The 25,587-nt window shown below is 32.4% G+C and overlaps 1 protein-coding gene across 1 annotated transcript; it reads left to right on the top strand.

Annotated features, from left to right (window-relative positions):
• Positions 1-6,986: 6,986 nt before the first annotated feature.
• On the top strand, positions 6,987-25,064 carry LOC149485243 (carbonic anhydrase 3-like). The gene is made up of 8 exons (XM_089699655.1): positions 6,987-7,053; positions 12,942-13,051; positions 15,223-15,306; positions 15,500-15,551; positions 15,633-15,662; positions 21,107-21,354; positions 23,866-24,069; positions 24,918-25,064. The coding sequence occupies exons 1-8, from the start codon at positions 6,987-6,989 to the stop codon at positions 25,020-25,022; spliced, it is 900 nt and encodes a 299-aa protein (XP_089555781.1). The 3' UTR covers positions 25,023-25,064.
• The last annotated feature ends 523 nt before the right edge of the window (positions 25,065-25,587 follow it).

The following is a 25,587-nucleotide window of genomic DNA, read 5'->3' as shown; positions in this document are numbered from 1 at the left end:
ATTTATATTAAAAATGGCGAACCTCAAAAGTTATCGTTTTGTACCATTATGTACGAATACTACAAAGGCAACTCCTGACAAAAATCGGTGATCATAAATATATCAACATTAAGAATAATATTATTCGTAACTAACTAACTAATTCGGAACCAACTAACAAATCGTATTTTAGCAATAAACTTTCAATATTATTGTCTAGTCACGTGTAATAGCCGTAAACGCTATGTACTGCAGTTGTGACTGCTCACTGCAGTTATAACATTATGACGTCACAACTGTGGTGACCAGTCATGGCGCGTTTGTAGTCACGTGATTCTAACTTAAATTTCATCAATTTTTAATTGCTTATAATTAACGGAAAAAATTTTTTTTGAAGTTATTTGCATTAAATATCAATATTATTAATAATAAAGTTTCAAAATACATAAAAAAAATCAATAATTTTCTTTTATTCAAATACTCAATTGGACTGTTTAACAGTGAAATAATTTTTCAAATCTGACGTAGTTCCTGAGACGAGTGCGCTCAAACAAACAAAAAAACTGCAGCTTTATAATACTAGTAGGTATAGATTTTTCTAATTATTTGTCGACACGTGTTTTGAAAGCGGTTTGGCAAATGTTTAGCTAGGAAACATTCGAAATTTGTTGTTCTGTAATTTATTTATTTTCAATTAAGAAATTGAATGAATACTCAACCCAAAACCGTATTAGAATCATCATTAGAATTCGGTTTTGGGATGGTTACTGGTTAGTCATTAAATTTCTTTTGGGTTAGAAAAGACCTTGATTAACCAGTCCTTATATTATACTAGAGGTCCGCCCCGGCTTCGCCCGTGGTACATATTTCGCAATAAAAGGTAGCCTATGTCCTTTCTCGGGTATCAAAATACATATCTCCATACCAAATTTCATGCAAATTGGTTCAGTAGTTAAGGCGTGATTGAGTAACAGACAGACAGACAGAGTTACTTTCGCATTTATAATATTAGTATGGATTATGTTGCTTGGATTATTATTAGATAATTATAAAATATTATGTTTAGTTAGCTTATTATTAGAGATAAATGCCTATGCATGATGAAAGTACATCACTTCATATATTTTTACTTTACTTGCTAAAAATAGAGAGATATTTTTATGCAAATGACCACATCGGATCAACGTGGTCACTGAATGATTTCTTTTACTTTATGATACATTCAAACTATCGATGTCGACTAAGGACATAGGAATGTCGTATGTAGGCGCACATCCGTTATCATATTAGAGAACCTACATAGCGTAGGCAGCCATAGATATAATAATAAATAATATCGTATAGATACGTGGCTTTGGCAATAGGTTTATTTCTATTAGAACACCTTTGACTTGAATTTATAATAACGTTCGTTTTATAGATTTTGTTTGTAATAAACTTCAATTAAAAAACTAGAAATTTTTTATGGTTTACAAAGTAGGTATGAAGGAAATGTTATAACCTTGTGAATCTCAGCAATGTTTTGATTTAGAAACGAATTATTTTGACGCCTTTTTTTCCATAAAACAGAAATTGTGCTTGACATTTATTACATCAATTTACAAAACCACTGCTGTGTTATAAAAATATTTCGTTATTTTTGAAGATAATAGGATAAAATAATGCATTAATAGATCAGCAGAAAATATTGCATTAAATAAAACTTTATGTAATGCTATAGGTATTTAATATTTCCCAGACAAATTATATCGGCGTTCTAGGACATACCTAGGAGCTTAGATACTGATTTATCAGTCTTTGCGTTCTGCAGCACGAAAAATTTCGCCAAACGCGTTTGTTTGTTTCGAACTAGCGTAGAAGTACCGAAATGAGTACTTCTCAAGTTTCAATCTCAGGCTTTGTGTTATTTGCTTCTTATATGGACTTTGTTCAGCATCCACGAGTTTCAAATTATGTCTGAATGTAGTACCTATTTGGGTCTTATTTTCAACTAGGTTTCTGCCACAGACTTCGCTTGTGTTGTCAAAAAAACTCGCATAACTAGTTGCTGTTCCTGTAACCTATCCTGCTTGAAGAAGAGACAAGCATCATGCATTTCTTTCAAGTCTGAGGGCAATTATGAGAAGCGTTGATTCGCGAACTAATTGACGGGTCTGATAGGACTCGTTATAACTAGTCCGGGATCCATCGCCCATTTTTGCAAGTGATTACTATCAAGCTAATTTTTCGTGAGTAGCTTTATTTTGATGAGATGCCCAATAATTTCATGTACGAAACTCTCGATTGTGGTAGCTTACAGAGGTAACAAGGATAAAAAAATTTGATTTGACGGTTCTCAAATATTTATTACGCAATTTGTAGGACAATATGTCTGTTGAATTATATAAGTATTAAATAAGTGAAAATAAAAAAATCAGCTGGTTATTAATCATTTATGATGACTTCGTTATCGATACACATTGGAAAGGGGGACTCTTTGATCAAACCATAGATTTTGTAGGACAAATATTTTTTCGAATAATTTAGATAATTATCTTGAGATTGAACAAAAAAAAACATTCAGTTAGTAATTAATATTTGAGAACCATCAAATCAAAATATTATTTTATCCTTGTCTCCTCTGGTAGCTACCACAATCGAGAGTTTCGTACATGAAATTATTGGGCATCTACGAAAAATTAGCTTGATAGTAATCACTTGCAAAAATGGGCGATGGATCCCGGACTATTATGGATCCTCAAAAGAACTAGGTACCTATGAGGCAAAATATAAATGCATCATGCTTTTTGCATGCTCTTCAGATCATCGAAGTGTCTTACGACTTACGAGTTACGAAGAGAAGTGAGTATTTCAATTTTCAAGTGACAACATAATATTACATGAACTTACAGTACTTACCTATATAACTCATAATAATTAATACATGATATTATACCTACCTATATGTACATAACAACATGTTCAGTGAAACGTTGAATATTTCGAATTACAATTTACAACGACAACGATAAACGGATCTTCACTTATCGTGAGAATTCCTAAGCCAGCCCAATCCACAGTATTACCATTATTTCCTACAGTAAGGAATCGCCTTTGATGTCGCGCGATGCCGCCGCCAGCGTAGGTAATGACGCTGCCACACGAAAATACGCTAGGGTTGCAACAAATGGGAAATAAAACAATTGTGATTATTAATATTATGATGAAATCTTTATTCATATGTACATTCAAAATAATTGCGATTATTAAATCTGATGTAATTATTTGTTCATAAATATATAATTACAGATATTGCACTGCTAAATATTATTTTATATTTACGTGGACACTTTATTTTTGGATGTTCTTAATTGTATATTATAACATTTAACTAAGTAATGCATTCGCATTGGGATGTACAATCTGATTAGAAAATAATGAGGACATCATATATACATAGCTTTGATTTTAATTCAACACATACAATTAATACAATCTTTCTGAAATATTGTTTCCTTCTGGGATTTCAATGTAGATTTACATCCGTAAACCGAACAGTTTGTGCGCGCCATAATAGAATATGTAAGTACCTATGTATAATAAAATTATTACACAAAAAATACGACTGCGTCATCCTTTCGCGCTAGGTAAAGCAAACTAAGCGTGTTTGCTTTACGCGGCCCGCGTCGCCCGACCCCCGCCAGTTCCCCTCCGTTTCTCTGCACAAGTACATTCGTCGCACTACTGTAGGAAATAATGGTAATACTGTGGCCCAATCTGTGAAAGCTCACAGATTAAATATCTTCCGGAAATCACGTGTAGACTATATGCCTCGTGGATCGAAAATTAATGTAATAAATAGGTTCATAATACAATATTATTAACGTTTAATTTGCCTTTAATTATAAATAGATTATATTATCCTAGGTACTAGGTACTATTATAAAGGCGAAAGTTTGTAAGTATGTATGTATGGATGTTTGTTACTCTTTCACGCAAATACTATCTACTGAGCCGATTACAATGTTTAGCACACATAGGTATAGAGGGTAATTGGATTAACACCTATGTGTTATATACCTATGATAGGTTTTATCCCGGAAATCCCACGGGAAGGGGAACTATGCGGGTTTTTATTTGGAAACGCGGGCGAAGCCGCGGGAGGAAATCTAGTATCTCATAATGCTTCATTAAATGGGTATACGTGGTAGTCATGGCACATTTTTGAATTTCTGAGATAATACTTTATAATACATACACGGTCTAATCATTTAAATAATAAAAATAAGGCTGAGATGGCTGAGGTAATATCCAGAATCTTTGAAGGAAGCATATCAGTGATTCGCAATTTCTATCCCCTCCATAGTAAATCTGTCAAAAACGATGTCAGCAGTTAGGTAGGTAGTAGGTACTAATAGTAGGTAGAAACTAGAATGGCTTTTATTCGTAGTTCACACTTTAGCTACCTCTGTGAAACAAATTTGAAATCTTTTACTTATTTTACTATTTTAATTTGTTATTGAATTTTGATTTCTAATTCATTGAGGTAATTTAATAAAAAAAAATAATTAATTGAGATTCTTCGTTTGAACTTTGATTATAAAAAATTTTCATTACGCCAGTATTGCATCACTGGTTTTTTGTTTTATTTCGGCGGTCGTGATTTACATTCTTTTTTATATATTTGTACGTAAGCTGCTTATAATTGTGCTGCCAATAGGTAGGCATTTGTAAGTTCGAATTTTGTGAAATACGACAGAAAGAAGATCTAATTGCATGATAATGAAAGCCGCCAGCCAGACTTTAAAGTTTAAAGCGCAATGGAAAGTTAATTTCCCTTCAAATTTGAAGCTTCATCGTCGAATTGAGAAATAATAAATTAGTCATCATTAACTGTAATGTGTAATTACCTGCAAAGAATTATCACCTTTACCTCCAATCAATAAAAACTGAAATCACTTGTATCGAGCAAGTCTACATTTGTACACACGCTCTCAATTGTAACCAAACGATCCACTGTTCACATTTGCAAGCACTTGAATGTAAGAAAACTACACATTTAAAAATCGAGCACTTTCACTACGGATCTGTATCGATTTCTTATTTGAATCGTTAAAACCGATTGTATCCAACGAACGACAGCGTCACACTGGCTGCGCGAGAGCCTTCCCCCACTCAAAATCATGACCAACTTGTTTTACAACTAATGCTATAAAGAATTATAGACTCTATTTCGTTGACCATGAAAACTAATTAAGGTTAACACGTAATCACATTAGGAAGTATTTGATACTCTTCTATAGATCGATTTCATACCAATTCGATTTTTATATCCGTACATAATTAACACTTCACGCTGACGTCTTTGTTAACATAGGTATAATATATAACTTATTTCTTTGATTTAAATCGGTACTATTTTGGACGACAACACAACTCATTAACTTAATCGCTTTATAAAGTAAAAAGTAACAACTTTAACGGAACTAAACGGAAGAAAAAAAAATACTCCGATTTTAATCTAAGTAGGTACGTACGGTCTACCAAGTAGACGCAACAAAGACAATAGTTATTGAATCAAATTATATTTTCATGGAGTCTAGGTAGGTATACCTACATATATTGGCGGCGGGCATTGAGATAATATGTACAATGGCGGCGGGGGTACAAGGCCTGGCTGTTAACCCCTGTCGCCGAAGATGAACGGTGGCCACCGTTGGGTTTTAGTGGGTAGGGCTTCATGCGAGTCCCACATACCCCCTCGAGCAGTAAAACTGTAGAGGGGGATGCGTAAATGCATTTCCCAACGATAAAAAAAAGGTATACATATATTATTATGCTCAATATAAGAGGAAATAAAATTCAATAAAAAAAATAAATAAACAGGTAGATAGGTACTAGGTATGTCCATATATGTACCTACCTAAAATCTAAATAGACTGCCTCATTTTACTCTGGCTATAATAATTAGTAGGTAGGTAGCCATCGTATGTCACAGTAAACTATATTATAGGTACCTACCTAACGAAGTTTGAGTTACGTAGGTACGTAGGTGCAATTTAGTAACATTACTCTATAAAATATATTCAATGTCTGCAACTGCTTTCAAACAATTTCAGCGAAACCGAAGATTGTTACTTAACTTTCAGACTTACTCAGAGCCAAACTGTAAACCAATGAAGTAACTTTTCAAGGCGTTAACTTTATTCTGTTGGATGGCTCTGAGGAATGAAATGTTTTTAATTTTCCGGTATCCAAATCATGGAAAAAGGATCTATATTTTTCCGTTTTCGATACACTATTCACGTACAATGTGTTTTCCGTTGAATCAAAAAAATAAAATCATACGCTATGTTGAAATACATAGAAATACGTGGAAATACCTACTGTAATTTAACCATACTGTAGGTACCTAAAAAAAAAACAGGGCGCCTGAAGGTAATTCCGAAAAAGCTCGCTTATTTTGAATTCATGTATTGTGAAACCAGTAACAGAAAATTCTACATCTCTAACCTTTATTTATTTATTATATAATAATATTAATATTAATGATACAGGGCTTGCATCTTTATGTACCTATCTAGACATTTATCTAGTCTAGTTTCTAGTGTGGCGAAGGCCTAAAACAACCCATCTGCGTTAAGTCTTCTAAAAGATAATAAACATTTTTATATTTTTATATGGCGCTTTATTATTATTAATCTATAACAAGAACAAAATCTTACACCCATTCCATAGATACAAATATGTACGGGTACCAATTTTTACCCACCTACACATACTTTTAGTACGCAATATGAACCCACGATCTAGGCAAATTATACATCAGTTGAATTAGCTAATCATATTCAGTAGGCGAAAGAAAACATCAACCTCTATTTTCAAGATCTTTCTTAACCCTTAACACGGCACGCCCTGAAATAATGTACCCAGATATTTCAGAATTGGTTTTAGTGATAGTTATTGATTAAAAAATACTATAGTAGAGAAAAAAATAAAACAAATTTTCTGTAAGTAGGTTTTTCAGGATGTCCGTTAAAACGGCCTTTGCCAAGAACCCCGTCTTCATTGCTGTCTCAAAAAACGGACAACGCTGTAATACAGCTTATAAAATAAAAATGAAAAACAAAAATATTCACTTAATATAACACAATTGAAAACAATTTCAAGTAGCATTTTATTGTTTTATTGTATCGCAGTATTTTCACTATCTATTATAACAAAAAAATCTTCAATTTTAACTAAATACCTAACAAATGATAATTGAGCCCTCTCGAGCTCAATCACACTATTTAGTTGTATGGAATGTTAAATAACATTTATTATTTCGTGTCAAGCAACCTTTGGTTTCATGTAATACAGATAATAATGGTTTTTCTAAATGTGAAGTGATATTTGGCCGATGATTAGGACATTTAGACGAAATGCATGTGGAGGTCGAGGAACTCCCGGTTCTATTGTAGACCCAACAGATTTAAGTGATCTTAGATTATATTCGTCATTTTGAACTTAATTAAAAATAATTCTACATATAATTAAAGACTCTAAAGCAAGAAAATCCCATAAAAGTGATATTTTATTAAAGTACGAATCATGGCAACGTCCGTTTCTTGGGACATTCCAAATGGTTCTTAGTTACCTGTATCTTCGGCACTGTCCCAAAAAACGGACCAGCTATATTTCGAATATTTTGTCATAGAATTTTTTTAATATTTCATAATCTTTAGAGCAAAAACAACAGTTTATCTCACCTGAAAGTTAAATCAATAGCAATCAAACACGGAAACTATTTCATTAAAGCTATTATTGACCAGAAACACAAACCATCACTAATTCCGGGAATCCCTAAATTCAACAGTCACCTAGCACACGAATTAAATGTTCTCTATAATTGGCATGTAGGAGAAAAATAAATGATTGTTATCGTACTTTCTCCAACGTAGTCAATTTTCTAGATTTTTTGGAACGTTAAAGATTTACACGGCTATAAGTACATGTACTAAAAAAGTGACAGAAAAGCTTTAAGGGTTAAATTGTATTAATGAGATCTTGTTTAAGTCTATGATAGGACTAAAATAATTTCAGTATTATATTTTATTTCTCTGAGTATAATATGATAATAATTGTGATTGATTGTATCACGCATACCTACAGTAAAAGAGTTATAATAATATTTTGATTTCTTAACATTATTATAATATTCCGCTATTTTATAGAAATTAATGTTTAACAAACAACATTGTATGCAAATCAAACGCAGCAGAAAACTATTTGAAGTCATTATTACGCCCAGAAAGCTTCAAGTTGCGAAGAAAATTAATTTCTATAAATAAAAACATTTGATAAAAGAAAACATTACTTCTTGGATTGTGTATTAGACTGTGTATTATAGACAAAAAGTCCACTATTGCATGGCTTTACAAGTAGGTAAGTAAAAGTTACTAAAATATCTATATTATTTTATGAACCAATGTAGAAATGTGTTACCATGTACTATATGTACCTTTGTATTACCATGGACCAATATATTATATTATAGTCCATGATATTACGTAACTTTATCTGAAGTGGGCAGGTAAGATTGGAATTTGCCATCGCAAGAAGGTTATACGTGCTTATATTATGTACATAAAAATCACATCACGTTAATTCACCGACTTTTATTGGCTTTATAGATTTTAATTTCACGGATACGTAACTTCACTGTATTTTTATATTAAATCCGATTGTTTTAACACCGTAAAAAATGTGATACATTTTTTACGATGAAAATTTTACGACACATTATAACACGGATCATGGTTATTGTGCTTAATATTGAAATCAAGATTGAAATCAATCTGTTTTATCATATATTAGAACAATTTGTTTTTTTGTCACTTCGACAAGAGTCTAGAATACAGAACAACATGTTTTTTTTTTCACTTCGACAAGTATTTTATTTTTTGATATAATTCATTATTGTTCCTGTTTGTATATTTCCCTATACGGAAATTTATTTATAAACATTTCGTTGACGTTGTTTCGTCCATGTGAAAACTTACTAAACAAACGGCTAAATATTATATTGTTTTAAAGACGAAGGTACGCATACGTCCTTCCCCTTAAGTCTCTTTACTTTTCAAGTTTCTCATCAAAGTAGTTTGGGAAGTGCGTTGATATATTTGGTCGCAGGTCGGTCATTACTCATTTAATTTTTCCTGAAAATCCATGTTTTCTTCTCTAGCTTCGCGCAGCCAGCATAATATACCGTTTCACTAATGTGAGAATTTTGTCTATGAAAACATAATCTTCAACGATAGCTCACGTGATGGTGGCAAAGTTGGGTTGGCTGCTTGATAAGGGTGTACACATGGAGTTTTAAGAATTCATCTTTTTGAAAAAAAAATGCGCCTGGTATTTTTTACAAACTCAGTGTACCTATGCAAAACTATAATCTCCTTTGAGCTTATTATACCAACAGTGGGACACCCTGTATATTCTCAACTATTTTCCACATACCAGCAATTTGGGTAGTCCTTAAACTTATATTAGTACTTAACTATTTAATATAGCAATTTTAATTGGTTCTGAAAATCCTGCTAAACTCGAGTGGGATTTGCGTCATCAAAACTATTCCATCTATTCGTAATTTAAATGAAATCGATTTCAAATGAGTTTCTCAATTTATAATTTGTTAGGTACTCAATTACAAAATCGTGTTGACATGAAACAAATCTGTAGGTAATTATGGAGTCCACACTTGTTTAACTCTTCGATTGTCATTTTATAATCGACTAGCGACCCGCCCCGGCTTCGCACAGGTGCAATGCTGATACTAAATACACTACAGAAAAACTGTGAACGTTGTATATAAAAACATAGAAGCCCGCTCCGGCTTCGCACGGGTATAAAATAATATATAGCCGGGCGGCGCGGCCAGCCGGTACCGCCGCAAACGCTACGTCCCGCATTTTTTAAATCTGTAATATCTTCGAAAATATTCACTTAAATCATACGGTGTAAAGGGCCATATAGATCTTTATTAAATGAACAATGTTTTCAAGGTATTTAATTCGTTAAGGATTAATGCTGTATTGGTTAAAATCGCTTCGAAAATTAACCATTATTTGTCGTAAAAAGTAAATGACAAAAAAAAGTTATTGTGGGTTATCCATAAGAGATAGACATATACCATCGCGGACTTTTCTGTAGAACTTTTCAATGTGTACAATACTTAGTACATTATTTTGATAAAACTCTTAGGGTTCAGCCTGCGTTTGCAATGTAAGCGGAAAAAATGTAATTATTTACGACATCACATTAGAAACCTCAAAAATAACAGTACTTCTCCAATATTTAATGGATGTTATTATACATATAAACCTTCCTCTTGAATCACTCTATCTATTAAAAAAAACCGCATCAAAATCCGTTGGGTAGTTTCAAAGATTTAAGCGTACAAAGGGACATAGGGACATAGGGACAGGGAAAGCGACTTTGTTTTATACTATGTAGTGATACAGCATAATATATTTAATGTGTGTCTATTTAATAGACTGTATGTGTCTATATGCTTCGATATCAGCATTGCTATCCTTTCAAATAATTATTATCCCACAAAAAACAAAGAAATACTTAATACGTTAAATACTTACTTAACTTGGCTTTATTGCTACGTTAACACTTTAATACCTACTAAAAGATAGGTAGCCGAAACATAATAACATTTCAGATTTCCACGCCAAAGGAATTCAATTTCTATAGAGCGCTTGAAACAACTCAACGAGAAAACATTGTGAAACCATTTCTCTAAAATTATATTACATAACATGAAAGCCTTCGCTAAAGTGAAATACCTACAGGAAATCTAATAACAAATTATTTAACCTTGCTTAATAGTTAAATAAATAATATTCATGCACTCTGCCAGATTGCGAAGCGAACTGCACTGCATATTGCAAATTTGCATGACAAACATACAAAAGACAAATATATTTGCCTAATGCAGAATTTCAGGCAGCACCGCCTGAATATAGCGTCTTATTTTCGAGGTATCTTAGACAGGGATTTATAGGACGTGACTTGCTCAAACTTTACATTAAAATTTACAATTTGCTCGGGTTTACGCTCAGCGTAGATTACGCTTTCATTTGGTATATATATTGTGTTGTTATATTTTGACTATTATGGAAGAAAGTTACTTTTAAGTTTTTTAAACTATAATTATTTATTATGTTTTAATTGTTAATTTCGTGCGCTCACAAATTAATATTGTAGAGCGAAAGTGCTCTCTCTATTTCCCGTACCTACCTACATTATTAACGCGAACAGTAATTTGTACAATACTAATACTAGAAAGAAAATTGTTCTGCCATTATACCCTAATCACTTAGTCTTTAATAATAGTTTATCTTCTTCTTTATCTTCCGAACATACAAATAAACGTGACAAATCGGTTAAGCCGTTTCGAAGGTACAAACTACAAACACATAGGTAATCAAAGCATAAGAATTTAAAATATTTTCAATAGTTAGTTCCATATTTCAGAGATAATATAAAATAAATAAAGTCTGTAAGTGTAAACTTATGATGTACTTAATTATGAATTATTCATGCTATTTGGTAAAATGTTTCATGAGTAATATAATTTAACTAGCTGTTCCCCGCGGTTTCATCCGCATTGCTCCGCTCCTGTTGGTCTTAGCGTGATGATATATAGCCTAGGTATAGCCTTCCTCGATAAATGGGCTATCTAACACCGAAATAATTTTTCAAATCGGACCAGTAGTTCCCGAGATTAGCGCGTTCAAAAAAACAAACAAACAAACTCTTCAGCTTTATAATATTATTATAGATTTATAAACGAATAATAATAATAACTACATTCAACTTGTTAACTCTTTTGTGAAACACCAAAAATAATTACATACTATAAACACGAAATAATGTCACAACAATGTCATGAGCAATTGCTGTTAAATTTATGTCATTTTAAACAGTGATATGTATTGAAAATTAGACAATAATTTTATATTATAAAAGCCTTATTTGAGCCAGTTCAAGATTAATTTAAAATAAGTGGATTAACATGTGCAAAACCATATTTTTATTGTTATTGTTGACGAGAAACTATGTGATATTTTCAGGTACCTATGTAAAGTCGCAATACCACTTACACATTTTATTTATTGAGTTTAAATTTAAAAACAACATTTTCAGTGTTAGTTCGTACTAGAATTTATAAGTTTTTTATTCAATTCTAGAGGAATATAGAACAATAAGGTAATATACCGTATCTGTGGGCTTATTCCATACAAAGTATACTACATGTATTTTGGCTATAATAGCATGATAATGTATGGGTCTGCATAAATCTCCTTTAGGCGAGTTGAAACCTCACAAATGAAATCGCAAAGCCCTGAAGCTACACTGATAAGCTAACTGTAATGTTTCTTACGTTAATACTGAAAAAATATACGCTTAACCCAACCAGGACCTTGTGTGGAATAATTTAAATGCTTTTTTATTTACTTACGACGACCTTAGGACAAAAAATACAACAGCGATCAACTTGAAATAAGTTATTCTATCTATTTATCTAGGGTCTAGATTCTAGGCAAATAGATAAGAGTTGTTTTAGGCTTCGAAAAGTATGTTCACAATAGGATTTAATCTAAGGTTTATCTATAACAGTATTAAGTAGTATATTGTAGTACGAAGTAAACTGTTTTAGTATACTGTATTGTGTGAAATTCTTAAGAAGCATTTAATCCGCCTTAAAGATTTTTCCATTCAAAGAATATGAATGTTATAATATAACCACAGTATTACAATATTATTTCCTATGGTAATACGTTATATAACTGTCACTAAAATAATTTTATTATAAAGGTTATCTGGAGTACCAATCTTTGAGATTAGGAACTGGGAAAAATATTGTAATCCAGAAAAGCACTCCATAAAATTTATAACGCACTATTTTTGTGTATTGTACTTAACAGGTTACACACAAGATCAGACCACTTCTCGGCCCAATACTCTTTTGGACGACGCTGATGATATACAAAGGCAATTGGACAATGAAGTACGAGATCGACTTCAATATGGACAGGTTCTTACGCCTTATAATATAAAACTAGTCATCTGAACCGAACTGATAAACGACACCATTTACTAGTAGATTAGAACTATCCATTCAGGCAAGAAACTGACGCAGCCAAATTTCATTTGAGTCTATTGAAGCGTGTGTGAAAAATGGGATGAAGTCTGTTTACTTTTTTAATATTATATTTTATGTATTTTATAGATGACTTCTATACCTACTATATTCAAATATTCATTAAGGTCTGTTCTACGAACATTTCTCTATAGCTGATATACGATTCAGCAATTGCGACCTTACGTTATTAATGAATACCGTCTTTAATGACGTGACATTTTCAAATCTACAAGTCTCAACAGTTAATGCTTCAATATACCTGGTCTCTGAAATTACCTTGATTATCAAGGATACATATTCGCTCCCTCTCTCCTTCAATACGTGACTAATAGCCGAACTAAATCTTGGAAATGCCTCAATCTAAATCCGGATATTTATATCGGTGCGGTAACGTTTACGTTACCGCACCCAAACAACATAAGGTTCAAATTGCAAATAACATTCTCTAACCAAACATCTAAGCGAGGTTATCAATCTTGACACTAAATCGATACTTCGTCAATACTTCGCTAGGACGTAACCGATCATCAATCATACATATAAACAAAACTTGATATTATCCACTTTTGTGAAAAGGAAAACGACTTGGCATTAACAAACTTACGTCCACCTGCTTTGACCAGGTCACTAAGAACGAACTATTAATTATTTTTTAAACCGGGACGCCAGTTTTAAAATAAATCCCGTATACTAACGATAGATGTGCTATGCTTATCATGCTTTTATATATGCTTACTCACACGGCTATAGAGCTTAGCATCAGTGGGAACGGTCACATAGTTTCCTGTTTCACAGCATAGCTATTATCACAGATAAAAGTCTATACATTTTCGCAACATAGCTGCACATCTCTGGTGGAAAAGCGCTCTCTGTTTCAAGTTTATTTTGCTATCACATGTTTTTCTATTTCTAGCTCAGATTTATTTCTGCGAAAATAATATATGCGATAAGAAATATATCATATAGTATTACATTGTCTCAACAATCTTAGATAAACAATCAAAGTTAGAAAGCCAAATGCTCACGGTAGAGCAAGAGTCGGTACTTATCTACCAAATAGATAAAATTGTATTAAATGATTTCCGGATAACAATGTTATTTTGCATTAATTTGTGAAATAAAACAAAGAACAAAGCAAGTGTAGCAAAAATGAGTCAAAACACGAAGGTTCATGATTATAATATGCATAAACTGTGTGTTTTAGTCCGGGATCTTCAATAGATAAACCCCGCAGCTCACCCTAACCTTTAACATTAATATAATTTTTTTTATGGAGCACCGAGCAATATACCATTCGGCTAAATTGCAACAGCTTCCTTCTGCGTTTTCATAACATGCAGTTATACTAGAGGTACTTACGTCACACCCCGGACACTCCATACAAAATGATCGTTTTGACAGTCACACTGTAGAGACTGCAAATGTGTGTGTTAACGCTTTATGGTTGGCACATTTGTGACTAGCATAAAAAAAAATCGCGTTTTTCTGATGAAATGCATCCGTAAACAGCACAATATCTAACCATTTTCTACGAAAAACGATAATCACAAATCCAAAATAATAAAATTACTTTAAGTCAATTTGATTAATGTTGTCAATCTTCGTTGCGTATCGTCCTTGCAGAAAAATATGGCCCATTTTATGTCTGATCGCGCGGGGGTGAGGTAAGTTTAATTTTGGCGGGAGGCGGAGAGTGTCCGTTCTGTAGCGTTTAGCTACTATTATGTATTCTGTGCTTACGTATTAATTGTAAAGAAAAAAAGTTGTACGCAATATTAGGATACAATATTGTTTAAAATTTTAATAGACAGAACTAAATAAATATAATAATATGATAAATTGTTTTCATATCATTAGTAACATATATCATTATAATAATAACATAATACCTACTCGGGTACCAATACCTAGGGATAATTGTTTAACGAATGAAAATCTTTAAATTATTGTTAAACACGATCTATCTCGTAGGTATATACAATTTCAATTAATATTTTTTTAAGTTATTTTATATAGTTATAGTATAATGAGTAATACATATTTAAGTATGTACTAATTTTCAGCCAAAAACTATTTGGGTGTTTCATTTACCAACACAATTCCCTGAAATACTGACTAGTCCATTAAATATAGTGAAACGATTTCATGTAAGTTTATAAACACGTATTGATGTTTTAAAAGAAACTAAAAGATTTATTAAAAAAAGAATTACAATTTATATTGTTAAAATGCTTCCTATGCTTTTTAAGATGAATAAACGAAGTTTCTGTACTTGAAGTTCTTTTCTGTAAGTTTTTAGATTTTAGATTATAAATTCAACTTTTTTTTATATTTTTCTAGATCATGTCGAAGGGTAAATACAAAAACCGTAATATAAACGAGGACAGGAAAGGTAAAAAATACCTACCCCATATTTGTGATGTTCTACGGTTTTTATTTACGTAGTTACCAAAAAACAGTATATTTTTTTCAGGACCGATGTACAAAAGATGGAGCTATAAAGGTAAATAGATTATGCATTTATATAGAACTACTTATTTTATTTCATAAAAAATGCTTTCTAATATCGGCGCTTGATATTATAAATATCTGAACAGACACTATTAAATTGAATTTTTGATAATTAAATAAGAAACTCCCCAGACGACGATATTATTTCAAGAAAACGGTTTTCTTGATAACACAGTTCGATTGCGAAGGGTTGAAAATTATTAGCATTTACAGTCGGCGCTAAATTAAAGATTCCTTAACTATTTGCTACGTCTGAAACGGCTTACTTAAGTAGTCTTTGGTGAAAGAATATTCTGTTTATGGCTATAGTTATGAATCAAGTACTTTCCTACTAAATATATGAAAAAGAAAATCCCGCCAAATTGAGCTTACTGGATTTATTTAAAAAGGGTTCACAAACATGTTTTAAAACAATCATTATTCATATAAATGGAAGAATTAAAAGATATTATTGTTTTTCCAATCATTTATCGGTACTTAGCTCGCACGCTTAATTTCAAAACATGCCAGATTTAATACTGATTTATGTTCGGCAAATATTAAAGCTGTTCAAAAACGCAATTATTAATTCGTTCAAATTCATTTTTATTGTTATTCATATTTCATTATTTTATTTGAATTTAGCAAAAAACCTTGCTGTGATACTGAAAAATAAAGGACTATTCATATATTCGTCGATCTATTATTTTGAAATAAATAACGAAATTTACAGACGGTGACATGTTTTAAACGTTAAATAATAATTAGTTAATTTCTTTGTATATAAAGCAAATATTAAAATATTTTTATATTAAAACATTAATTAATGAAATGAACAAGAGTGAGCTCTATTATTAATCTTTATCTATATATTTAATCTTTATCTATTTCCGAGACTGCAATCTATTTCAAACTGAATAATGAATTTCCTTCAAGATAGGCATACCTAATAGTAGACTGCTTCATTCAACCAGCCATTATTATCCCATTTATACTATAAAACTACCTACCTATTTAATTTCTTTGTGTCAGCAAAATTTTACCATAATTGCTACAATCCAATGTTTCATCCAAGCATAAATAAGCAATAGGAATAAGTTTCCAGAGAGTGAATGATTATTTCAGAAAAACATCAGTAGTATTGTGTAAACATTTCAAGTGTACCTACATATAATTTCTGTAAAATAGTAAACGATCAATATAAGAAATACAATTAATATAGTTAAAAACACTCATGAGATTATTGAATTATCACCGATCTTCGATAAGTGTACAAAGTTTGAATTTAATCTGTCCTACAGGTGAAACTAATAAAAGCGTTTTAAAAAGATGTTTCGCTTTTGAAAAGTTTGTTTTTCAGCTACCTATAACTACTTAGCTACTATTGAATGATTATGAATTTATAATTTTAGATCAACATAAATGGTTTCAAAATTATCCTGAGTGTAATGGCCGATCGCAGTCACCTATCAACATACCAACAAAGGGTCTAATAGAAGCGAAACACAGTCGAAGCCTGATTTTCGCTAATTATGACTTGAGCCCACATAGTTACAATTTACGTTATATTGAAGATCGTTGTAAGTTATTTATGGTGTTTATTTTTACTTATCTTCTAAGATTTGTCTAGAAGACTTGATTGCCTATAAACAAATTATCGTTCTTCAAAATATAATGTGTTAATATTATGAGACAACATGACTATAAATAAATAATCGTTTTGTAAAATTATACGAGATAATTTAAAACATAATATTAATATTGCAAGATTGTATTTTCAGTTATAGACAATAGTACCTAATTCCTATTAATTGCTTACAAGGTAGTGACCGCCTCCTTGGTACAATGGCATGGTTGTTTTTATTTGTTTATTTTACAACTAGCTTCCGCCCGCGACTCCGTCCGCGCGGATGTCGGTCTTCGCGTGGATGGTTTATTTCTCCATTTTGAGTAACTCTGACAATGGCATCTTATAATTAATATCTATTGGACCCAAATACGGCTAGGCTTATAATAATACGAAACGTGTGTTCGCGGTTCTACAGAACAACGTCTATGGATAAAACTGAAAAATTAAGATTAATTTTTTTTCTAAGTACTTTTCCAGGATAAAAAGTATCCTATTTTACGCCCAGGATAATAAGGTATAATTATACCAAGTTTCATCGAAATCGAACCGTTAGTTTTCACGTGATGTCTTCACATACAGACAGACAGACAGACAGACAGACAAAAAATTTTTTAATCACATATTTGGGTTTGATATCGATCCAGTAACACCCCCTGCTATTTATTTTTTCAATATTTTCAATGTACAGAATTGACCCTTCTACAGATTTATTATATGTATAGATCAGGTTTTTGGAAAAAAATCATGAACTGAGGTCGATTTTTGGACTTTAAACCAAAACGCTAAGTCAATATAACGTCAATTATTGTAGTGTTTTTACAGTGTGTTCATGAAATTGAAACACAGGGCATGGTTGTTTTAAATTTTGATTCCATATCCAAATATCTATTTAATAATTTTTATACGTACTTTTACTACGGTAGATTCGCGCCGGTCCCCCGATCCCGCCTTGTAAATCACCTAGCAAGGTCGCTAGCCCCTATTAAGGCCTTAACGCGTGAGTGTAGAACCAAGGGGTCCTGGGTTCGATTCCCGGTGGAGACGAAGAAAAAAAAAATGTCTCGGTCCTGCTTGTCCCTAAAGAAAATCGATCAGTGAAACAGATGTTTGCACAATGCGTCTGCCCCTTACCCCACTTGGAGACACGGGACTTTAGTGTAGTTCTTGTGTTTGGTTATATTTGGAATTTCAAAAATGTTATCATAAAAGAGAAGGCAATATAGGAGAAAGAAAATTAAAAATCACACGTACACTGACTTTGAAAGCAGTAAAAGGATAGATTCGTATCCAGTAATTTGGTCATTTCTCGGAATTTTTTTATCAAAAGCTCGTGGAAAATATCTTAAACTCGCAATAAAGTAGAAAAGTTATCAATGACACAGTAATTCGATAGAAAAACCCTTTTAACTTGAAAGCTTTAGGTACTGTTATAATTCCCATTCTCAAAGTTGAACTACGTTTGGTCCTGAATTTAATACAGATTATTATGCTTTCAGTAAAGAAATAATGGAAAGAGGACTTAATTTATAAATCGAAAATCTATTGCAATAATGTTATTTGTACAGATATTAATATTTAAAATTTTATTTCATAAAAAATGCTTTCTAATATCGGCGCTAGATATTATAAATATCTGAACAGACACTATTAAATTGAATTGTTGATAATTAAATAAGAAACTCCCCAGACGACGATATTATTTCAAGAAAACGGTTTTCTTGATAACACAGTTCGATTGCGAAGGGTTGAAAATTATTAGCATTTACAGTCGGCGCTAAATTAAAGATTCCTTAACCAAGCAACCAAGTCTGTAATGTAAAATGTCTTTGGGGAAACGATAAAATTGCCGTTTTATTGTAAAGATAAATGTAATCGCTTCCCACCCAATTGGATAAATTAAGGGATCGCGCATACCTACATATAATTTTCGTATCGACTGAACTATTTAGTTGAGTTGTGTATACTACTCTTGAATTCCAAACGACTAACTGTTTAGTCGATCGATTTCAGTCTATTTATATCTCTAACAAATCTAACAGTCTTCTGTAGGCAATTCTCGGATCAAGGTGATAAGGACCATGTCATTTAACCATTACGTTCAACTCAAGAGGTCGCGGATCAACTGTTTAGTTATACGTAATTATATGCGCACTTCAATACGTTGCAATACACAATGAGCGTGTGATCGATAGTTGTCCAACTTTTCAATCAAAAGCGAATCGTTACAGCTTTTTGACTTTTTTATCGATCAATTACAATCGAGGTGATAGTATGCGCGCGTTAATATATTGCTATATATCTATCTACTTATGAGAAACAACAAAATACTTGTTCTACTAATAGTTGTATGTATGCGCTAGCCCTAACTGAACTATCGTAAAACTCTGCTTGATTCATCGCTCATTCACGCTTTAACGAGCTTTGGTTCCTACATACGTCACGTAATAAGGAAGTCATTTTCTTTTATACAAGGAAAATCCAGTCTATATAAAAGTTGATATTTACCAATTAAAGGCAAAAACCCCATACTATGAATATATACCTACTTATAATTATGAATAAGTTATTAGAAATAGTTATGACAGTAAAATAAGAATGCAAAGTAGATGTAACGTTTTAAGAACTTTAAACAAAACTAGAATTTAAACTTCCAATTCATAATACAGTGTAAACTCTATATAACGTCACTTAAGGGACCGTGCATTTTTCGACGTTATAGAGAGTGGTCGTTAAATGGAGAGAAAGGGAAAATTGCATGATTGGTCCAGAGACAGGAATATTATTTTGACATTGCCTATGAAACCATGTTATCATCGCTTGATCAAGGTCTTCATATTGAGGTTTCTTCAATTTTTTGGCAGATCGTCCATCTTCTTCGGCATGCAGAATTTTTTCTTTATTTTTCTACGACTGCATTTCTAAGAATCTTCGGTATGTCAGTAAAAAGAATGTAAACAACTACATTTTCATTGATTTCGGCAACTTAGTCAGTAGGTACTTCCTAGTCCTAGTTCCTAGTTGTAATGTCTTATTGTGGTCGTTAATTAGAGTGAGCGTGATGCTATATGGAGTGTATTATTGTATAGACAACAATATAAACCAACCAAAGTCGAGAAATCTTGACGTTATACGGAGTTTGACGTTAAAGGCTTTGTCAGACAGGACGCGTACTTAGCGCGCGTCAGAGCGTTAAGTTGACGCCGCGATATGACGCTAAGATGTGTTCTACTACTATCGTAGAATACCGTCAAACAGAGCGCCGGCGCTAGCAGTACGCAACGCTCTGTCGCGGCGTTAGGACGCTTTAACGTCGGGTGTTGTATTTTTTTACAAAATTTATTTTAGCGTCGGCGTTAATAGGCGTAAAATAATAATAAAATACTGCGTAATGACCGAAAATTTGATAGAATTGGTTAGAAAATATCCATGCTTATATAATACGAAGGATAGTTCATATAAACTATAAAGATATATCAATGAAGGCAAAATTGTGGGCACAAATCGGAGAAGAAATTAATGAAACTGGTAAGTAAAAAATTCTTCCGACTCCGGAGTTAATATCGCTGTACCTTGTTTTGTTCGTAAGTAATAATTATGTAAACAACATGCAGCTTTAATAATATCAATTACTGTGTCCTAACGCGCGCTAAAGCGTTCTGTTTGACGAAGCCTCGCGCGACGTTAAAACAGGACGCTGCAGCGCTACTACGCAGCGCTAAAATACGCGTCCTATCTGACAAAGCCTTAAATGGAGTGTCGTTATATAGAGTTTACACTTTATCATCCTTAAATGCACGATCATTCAGGAAATAACTGTGCCATTTCAGTCATCCTATTCGGATTATGGGATCCAGACCGCTGGCCGATGGTATACGGTGGTGCTGCCCACAGTCGCCGGTACCTCTTCCACTCCATGTCCCTACGTTGGCCTTCAGAACATAGAATAGAAGGAGTACAGTGCCCTCTGGAGACGCAGGTGCTGCACATCTCTGCGGAGTATAGAACTATGGGTGACGCGATAGCAGCGGCACCGAGGGATCGTTTGGCTTTTCTTGGAATCGTTAATTTGTTCATGGTTTGTTGATCATAGAGCACGACGATTTATTATTTTATATAGAGTTAGTTGCGTTAAAAGAATAGAACGCTTCTCTTCCGTTGTGTATATGAGATAAACACAGTTGTTAATTGTTATCTGTTACACGGATTGATTTTCTTCAAGGACAAGGAAGTATTACATATTTTTTATTAGATGTGCCCTTGATATGTATGAGTTGTATCAATTATAATATTCACTAATCGATGTACCTACCAAAGACTAGATAATCTTGATGGAAAAGGGGAAAGTTATATAGAATTGATACCTAATGAATTGGTTGCGTGCATTGGTTAGCGAAAAATATATCCTTATTGAGATTCAACTGAGTTATTGCACGCCTCATAAGCGAAGCGTTGAGGTGGGTACTACTGTCACTTCGCGCAAAACATCTGATTTTTCAAACTTAAAATGTCTTTATGTATCATACATTGCACTTGTAAGATAATACATACACACACATATTAAGAAAAAACACTATTTTTAACGTTCATGATATTTTTGATGTCATTTTTGTTATTTAAACTAGTTAAAAAACAGTTTAAAAAAGTTCTGTCTTGGACGTCCGTGTGTCTGTATGTGCGGATCCTTTTTCTTGTTAACACGATAGCGACCGAAATACTTTACTAATCGAGTCTTTTTTTTTCTCTTACGCTTGAGTATGCTCAGGAATAGAACCCTTTCATTTTTCAGGGTCTGATTCGATGTGGTTTAATTGTTATTAAATAAACAAAAATAATAATTAATAAATATTTATTAAAAAAAAATTATGAGGCGTGCACTTTTGGATTTTCCAAATTATTTTATTTATACTTTGGGTCACAGATGCGACATACGTTTTGCATCTTGTTCTGATCTTGATGATATGCTTCATGCAAACTTATAAAATATTTTATTATATTTTACGATCTACCAATTTCATAAATGTAATAACATATGCATAACATACCCTATGAAACCTCCAGAAAAAAGGAAATAAATGATGTGTTCAGCTTCAGCGTGTAAAATTTTCCTTGTACCGCATTTATTTATTTCCGCTTTGGACATTTTACTCATAGACCTTTTTATTCCTTCGGGACTAAAGATAGCACGCTTAAAATATAATTTTACACACTTTTCATGATAATCTTCCTTGAACAATGAATTCCATATTATTTTATTATAATAAAAGTATTTAAAAGTAATAAAGATGCGAGATTAATAATAATGACTTTCTTTTTAAGTGGCTTTCATTGAAAATAACACTACGATATAATTTGATCCGTACCAATTACTGATATCTCACAAACATCTGTGTAAACAATTTCTTCATTTTTGCGTACTTAATGGAAATGACAAACAATTATCCTCGCCCAGATTGTGATTTGTGATCACCTTTATCCCGATATTAAAATTAATGTCTCGACAAACTTTTTGTCAGCTCCATTTGTGAAAGGATTTCTTTATTTTTATCCTATAAGGGCTCTAGAAGGTTCTCGCAAACTAATTAATTTTTTCTACCGTTGTATCCAAAAGATTTTGATGCTTATAAAGTGAGGATTTGTGTTGTCAGTTATATTTCGCACCCGTGTTACTTTTTGTAAGCAACCAATTATTTAGTCTAATAACAGTATTACAGCGTTCTTTGAAAATTAAAATAACTTTTAACTTGACATGTAACAGCGAGCGATAAGGTTCTTACAAAACGCTTTTTTATCTTATTCCTGCCATTGAAAGTATTACTACAGCTTTTGAGAACATATTTTAACGCCATTGGCATTTCTCTAATGTAAAAATAACACGTGAAAAATACTTATAGGAAATATAAAATGTGTTATTGAAGAATCATTGACCTCAAATCGACTGTAATGTATTGCGTAGGTGAGAAGTCAATATTGAAACCAGTGTACTGTGATGATGAAGTATTGCGATATTTTTTATTCGGGTTCATTTATAGAAAAATTGGGAATTAACCCGTTTTTAAATATAATATTTTAATATTTTGTATGATGCAGTGAAGGAGTTTAAAATACGATAATTTTAATATTTTTATACGTAAAAAGTTACTTTATAAGAGGTTTATTATTTGACTGTAAAATATTGAGGAGCTATATCTTATCTCCTTACTATGATCTTAGTATAATATCAACACGTATACAATCGACATAATCCTTTCCCTTATCTTTAAGTTTAACGTGATTGATGATTGAACTACAAGGGATTAGTGTTCTTTATCATAATGTAACTCATGAACATTGAGGTATTATTATAGAGAGGACACCACGAACAAAATCTGTACGACAAGCGCGGCGGCGCGGGGCGGCTAGTGAGTCATACAATTTGCAAATATTCTGCCTATTATTACTTATAAATTAATCAATGTAACAAAAAAATGGTTTGAGACGATTGACTCTAACTCGTGTTAGAAAAAGTGTAGTAGCGATGGCCTCTCTAGAACGTAGTACATAGTAACTCAATGCTCATGAAATCTTTTAATAAATAACTTCTTTACAGTATCAAAATAGAACTCAACGTGGAATTAAAGAAATGATCATTGCCATGAAGACTAGAAGGTTTAATTCTACGATTCCACTACCCTTGAGTTATTTCAATCCACCATTCAAGAAATACGCTTGCTATCAAGGATCGCTGACTGCTCCACCTTGCACGGAAGCTGTGTTGTGGCTTATAAGAGCTAAAAGCTTACCGATCACTAGGGTAAGTTAATTCTTTTCTAAATGCTTTTTTATAAGATCCATATAAACGAATCTGGGAAATAAGTGTTGCTAGTGCTAAAAAATATAGATAGATTAAGGGCCGAATTTCAATCCTTGGTTAAAATTTATCCGTCCAATAAAGTATTACACGAACATTTTAAAAAGTCACCTGTAAACTGTCATATTATACGGACAATTTGAATACATTTTTGAAATGGTAGTTTAATACGTTATTCGATGAATAAGTTTTAACCAAGGATTGAAATATTGGCCCTTATTAAGTTAAAACTATATACAGTCTATCTGTAGTCATTATACTCATCTGTCGAGTGAAGTTTCCTCGTTAGGTTTTGGGAAGATTCATATCTTTTTGGTGGTAGTTTCACTTCTTTATCAGAGGTATGTAGATTTTCTGAACGGACATTTAATTGTTAGTCATCAATACATCTTCACACCTGAAATGTTTAGGTTCTAACATGTTCTAAGCTCCTGAAATAACCAAGGCTGCGGTCAATATTGAATATAGCATATAGGTACATACATATATGTATATATATAACATGAAGTAATTCAATTCTCTTATCAGTGAACGCTTCGGTACTTAGCACGAGTAGATTGTAGAGCCCCCAAAATCGATAGCTATTTGTGCTTGAGAAATGATTTATTGAATAAACTATAAATAATATTTCAAATAAATGTTATTATAAAGGTGTTCAGGTATACAAATTATAAAAAAAACATATTTGTATTTAGTTGAAATTTTATCAAATTATTATGTTTATCGATGTCTATGTAGAAATAGTTTCAATTTAATATTAAAACCACATATTTATTACCCTCTACTTTTAGCATGAAGCTCAGTCCTTACAAAACCTGATGACAGAAGAGTACCAAGGGAGCCTCCTGCGACAAACGCAACCTTTGAACGATCGCAAGATATATTTGTTCAATTAAAGAAAAGGTATGTAAAACAAAATGACATGATTGATCGCAAGATGATCACGTCGGGGTCACCAATTTGCCTAACTCGTTGATAGTTGTTCAATGAAAGGCAATTAGAAGAATATGTATATATTAATTACTAGCTGTTGCCCGCGACTTCGTCCGCGATTACGTCGTTTTTCGTCATTCGTCGTTTAAAAAAAATACGTGACACTTTATTTTTGAATGTTCTTAATTGTCTCTTATAAAAATTAACTACATTAAAATTGAATACTCTGATAAGAAAATCTTAAAATCGGAGGACATCGAAAATCCGAGGAAAACATGAGTGAATTTGATTTAAATTCTACATTACTTAGTAATTCAAATAATAATCTAAATTAAATGTAGATTAACAGTTTGAGCGCACCATTATATAATATGTACCTAAGTATTAAATTACGTTAGTTTACATAGTAATTTTACTAAAAACACGATGACTTTCTTTCGCGCTCGGTACAACAAACTAAGCATGTTTGTGGTACGTGGCCCGCGTCACTCGACCCCCCGTGAGTTCCCCTCCGTTACTATGCGAAAA

The sequence above is a fragment of the Colias philodice genome, chromosome 10 (assembly GCF_061535455.1).
Source record: "Colias philodice isolate Cphi_HAF_F1 chromosome 10, ilColPhil1 Martin Lab GWU primary, whole genome shotgun sequence".
Classification (NCBI taxonomy): Eukaryota; Metazoa; Arthropoda; class Insecta; order Lepidoptera; family Pieridae; genus Colias; species Colias philodice.
Note: the sequence above shows the minus strand (reverse complement) of the source record. Positions and strands in the feature narration are given on the sequence as shown.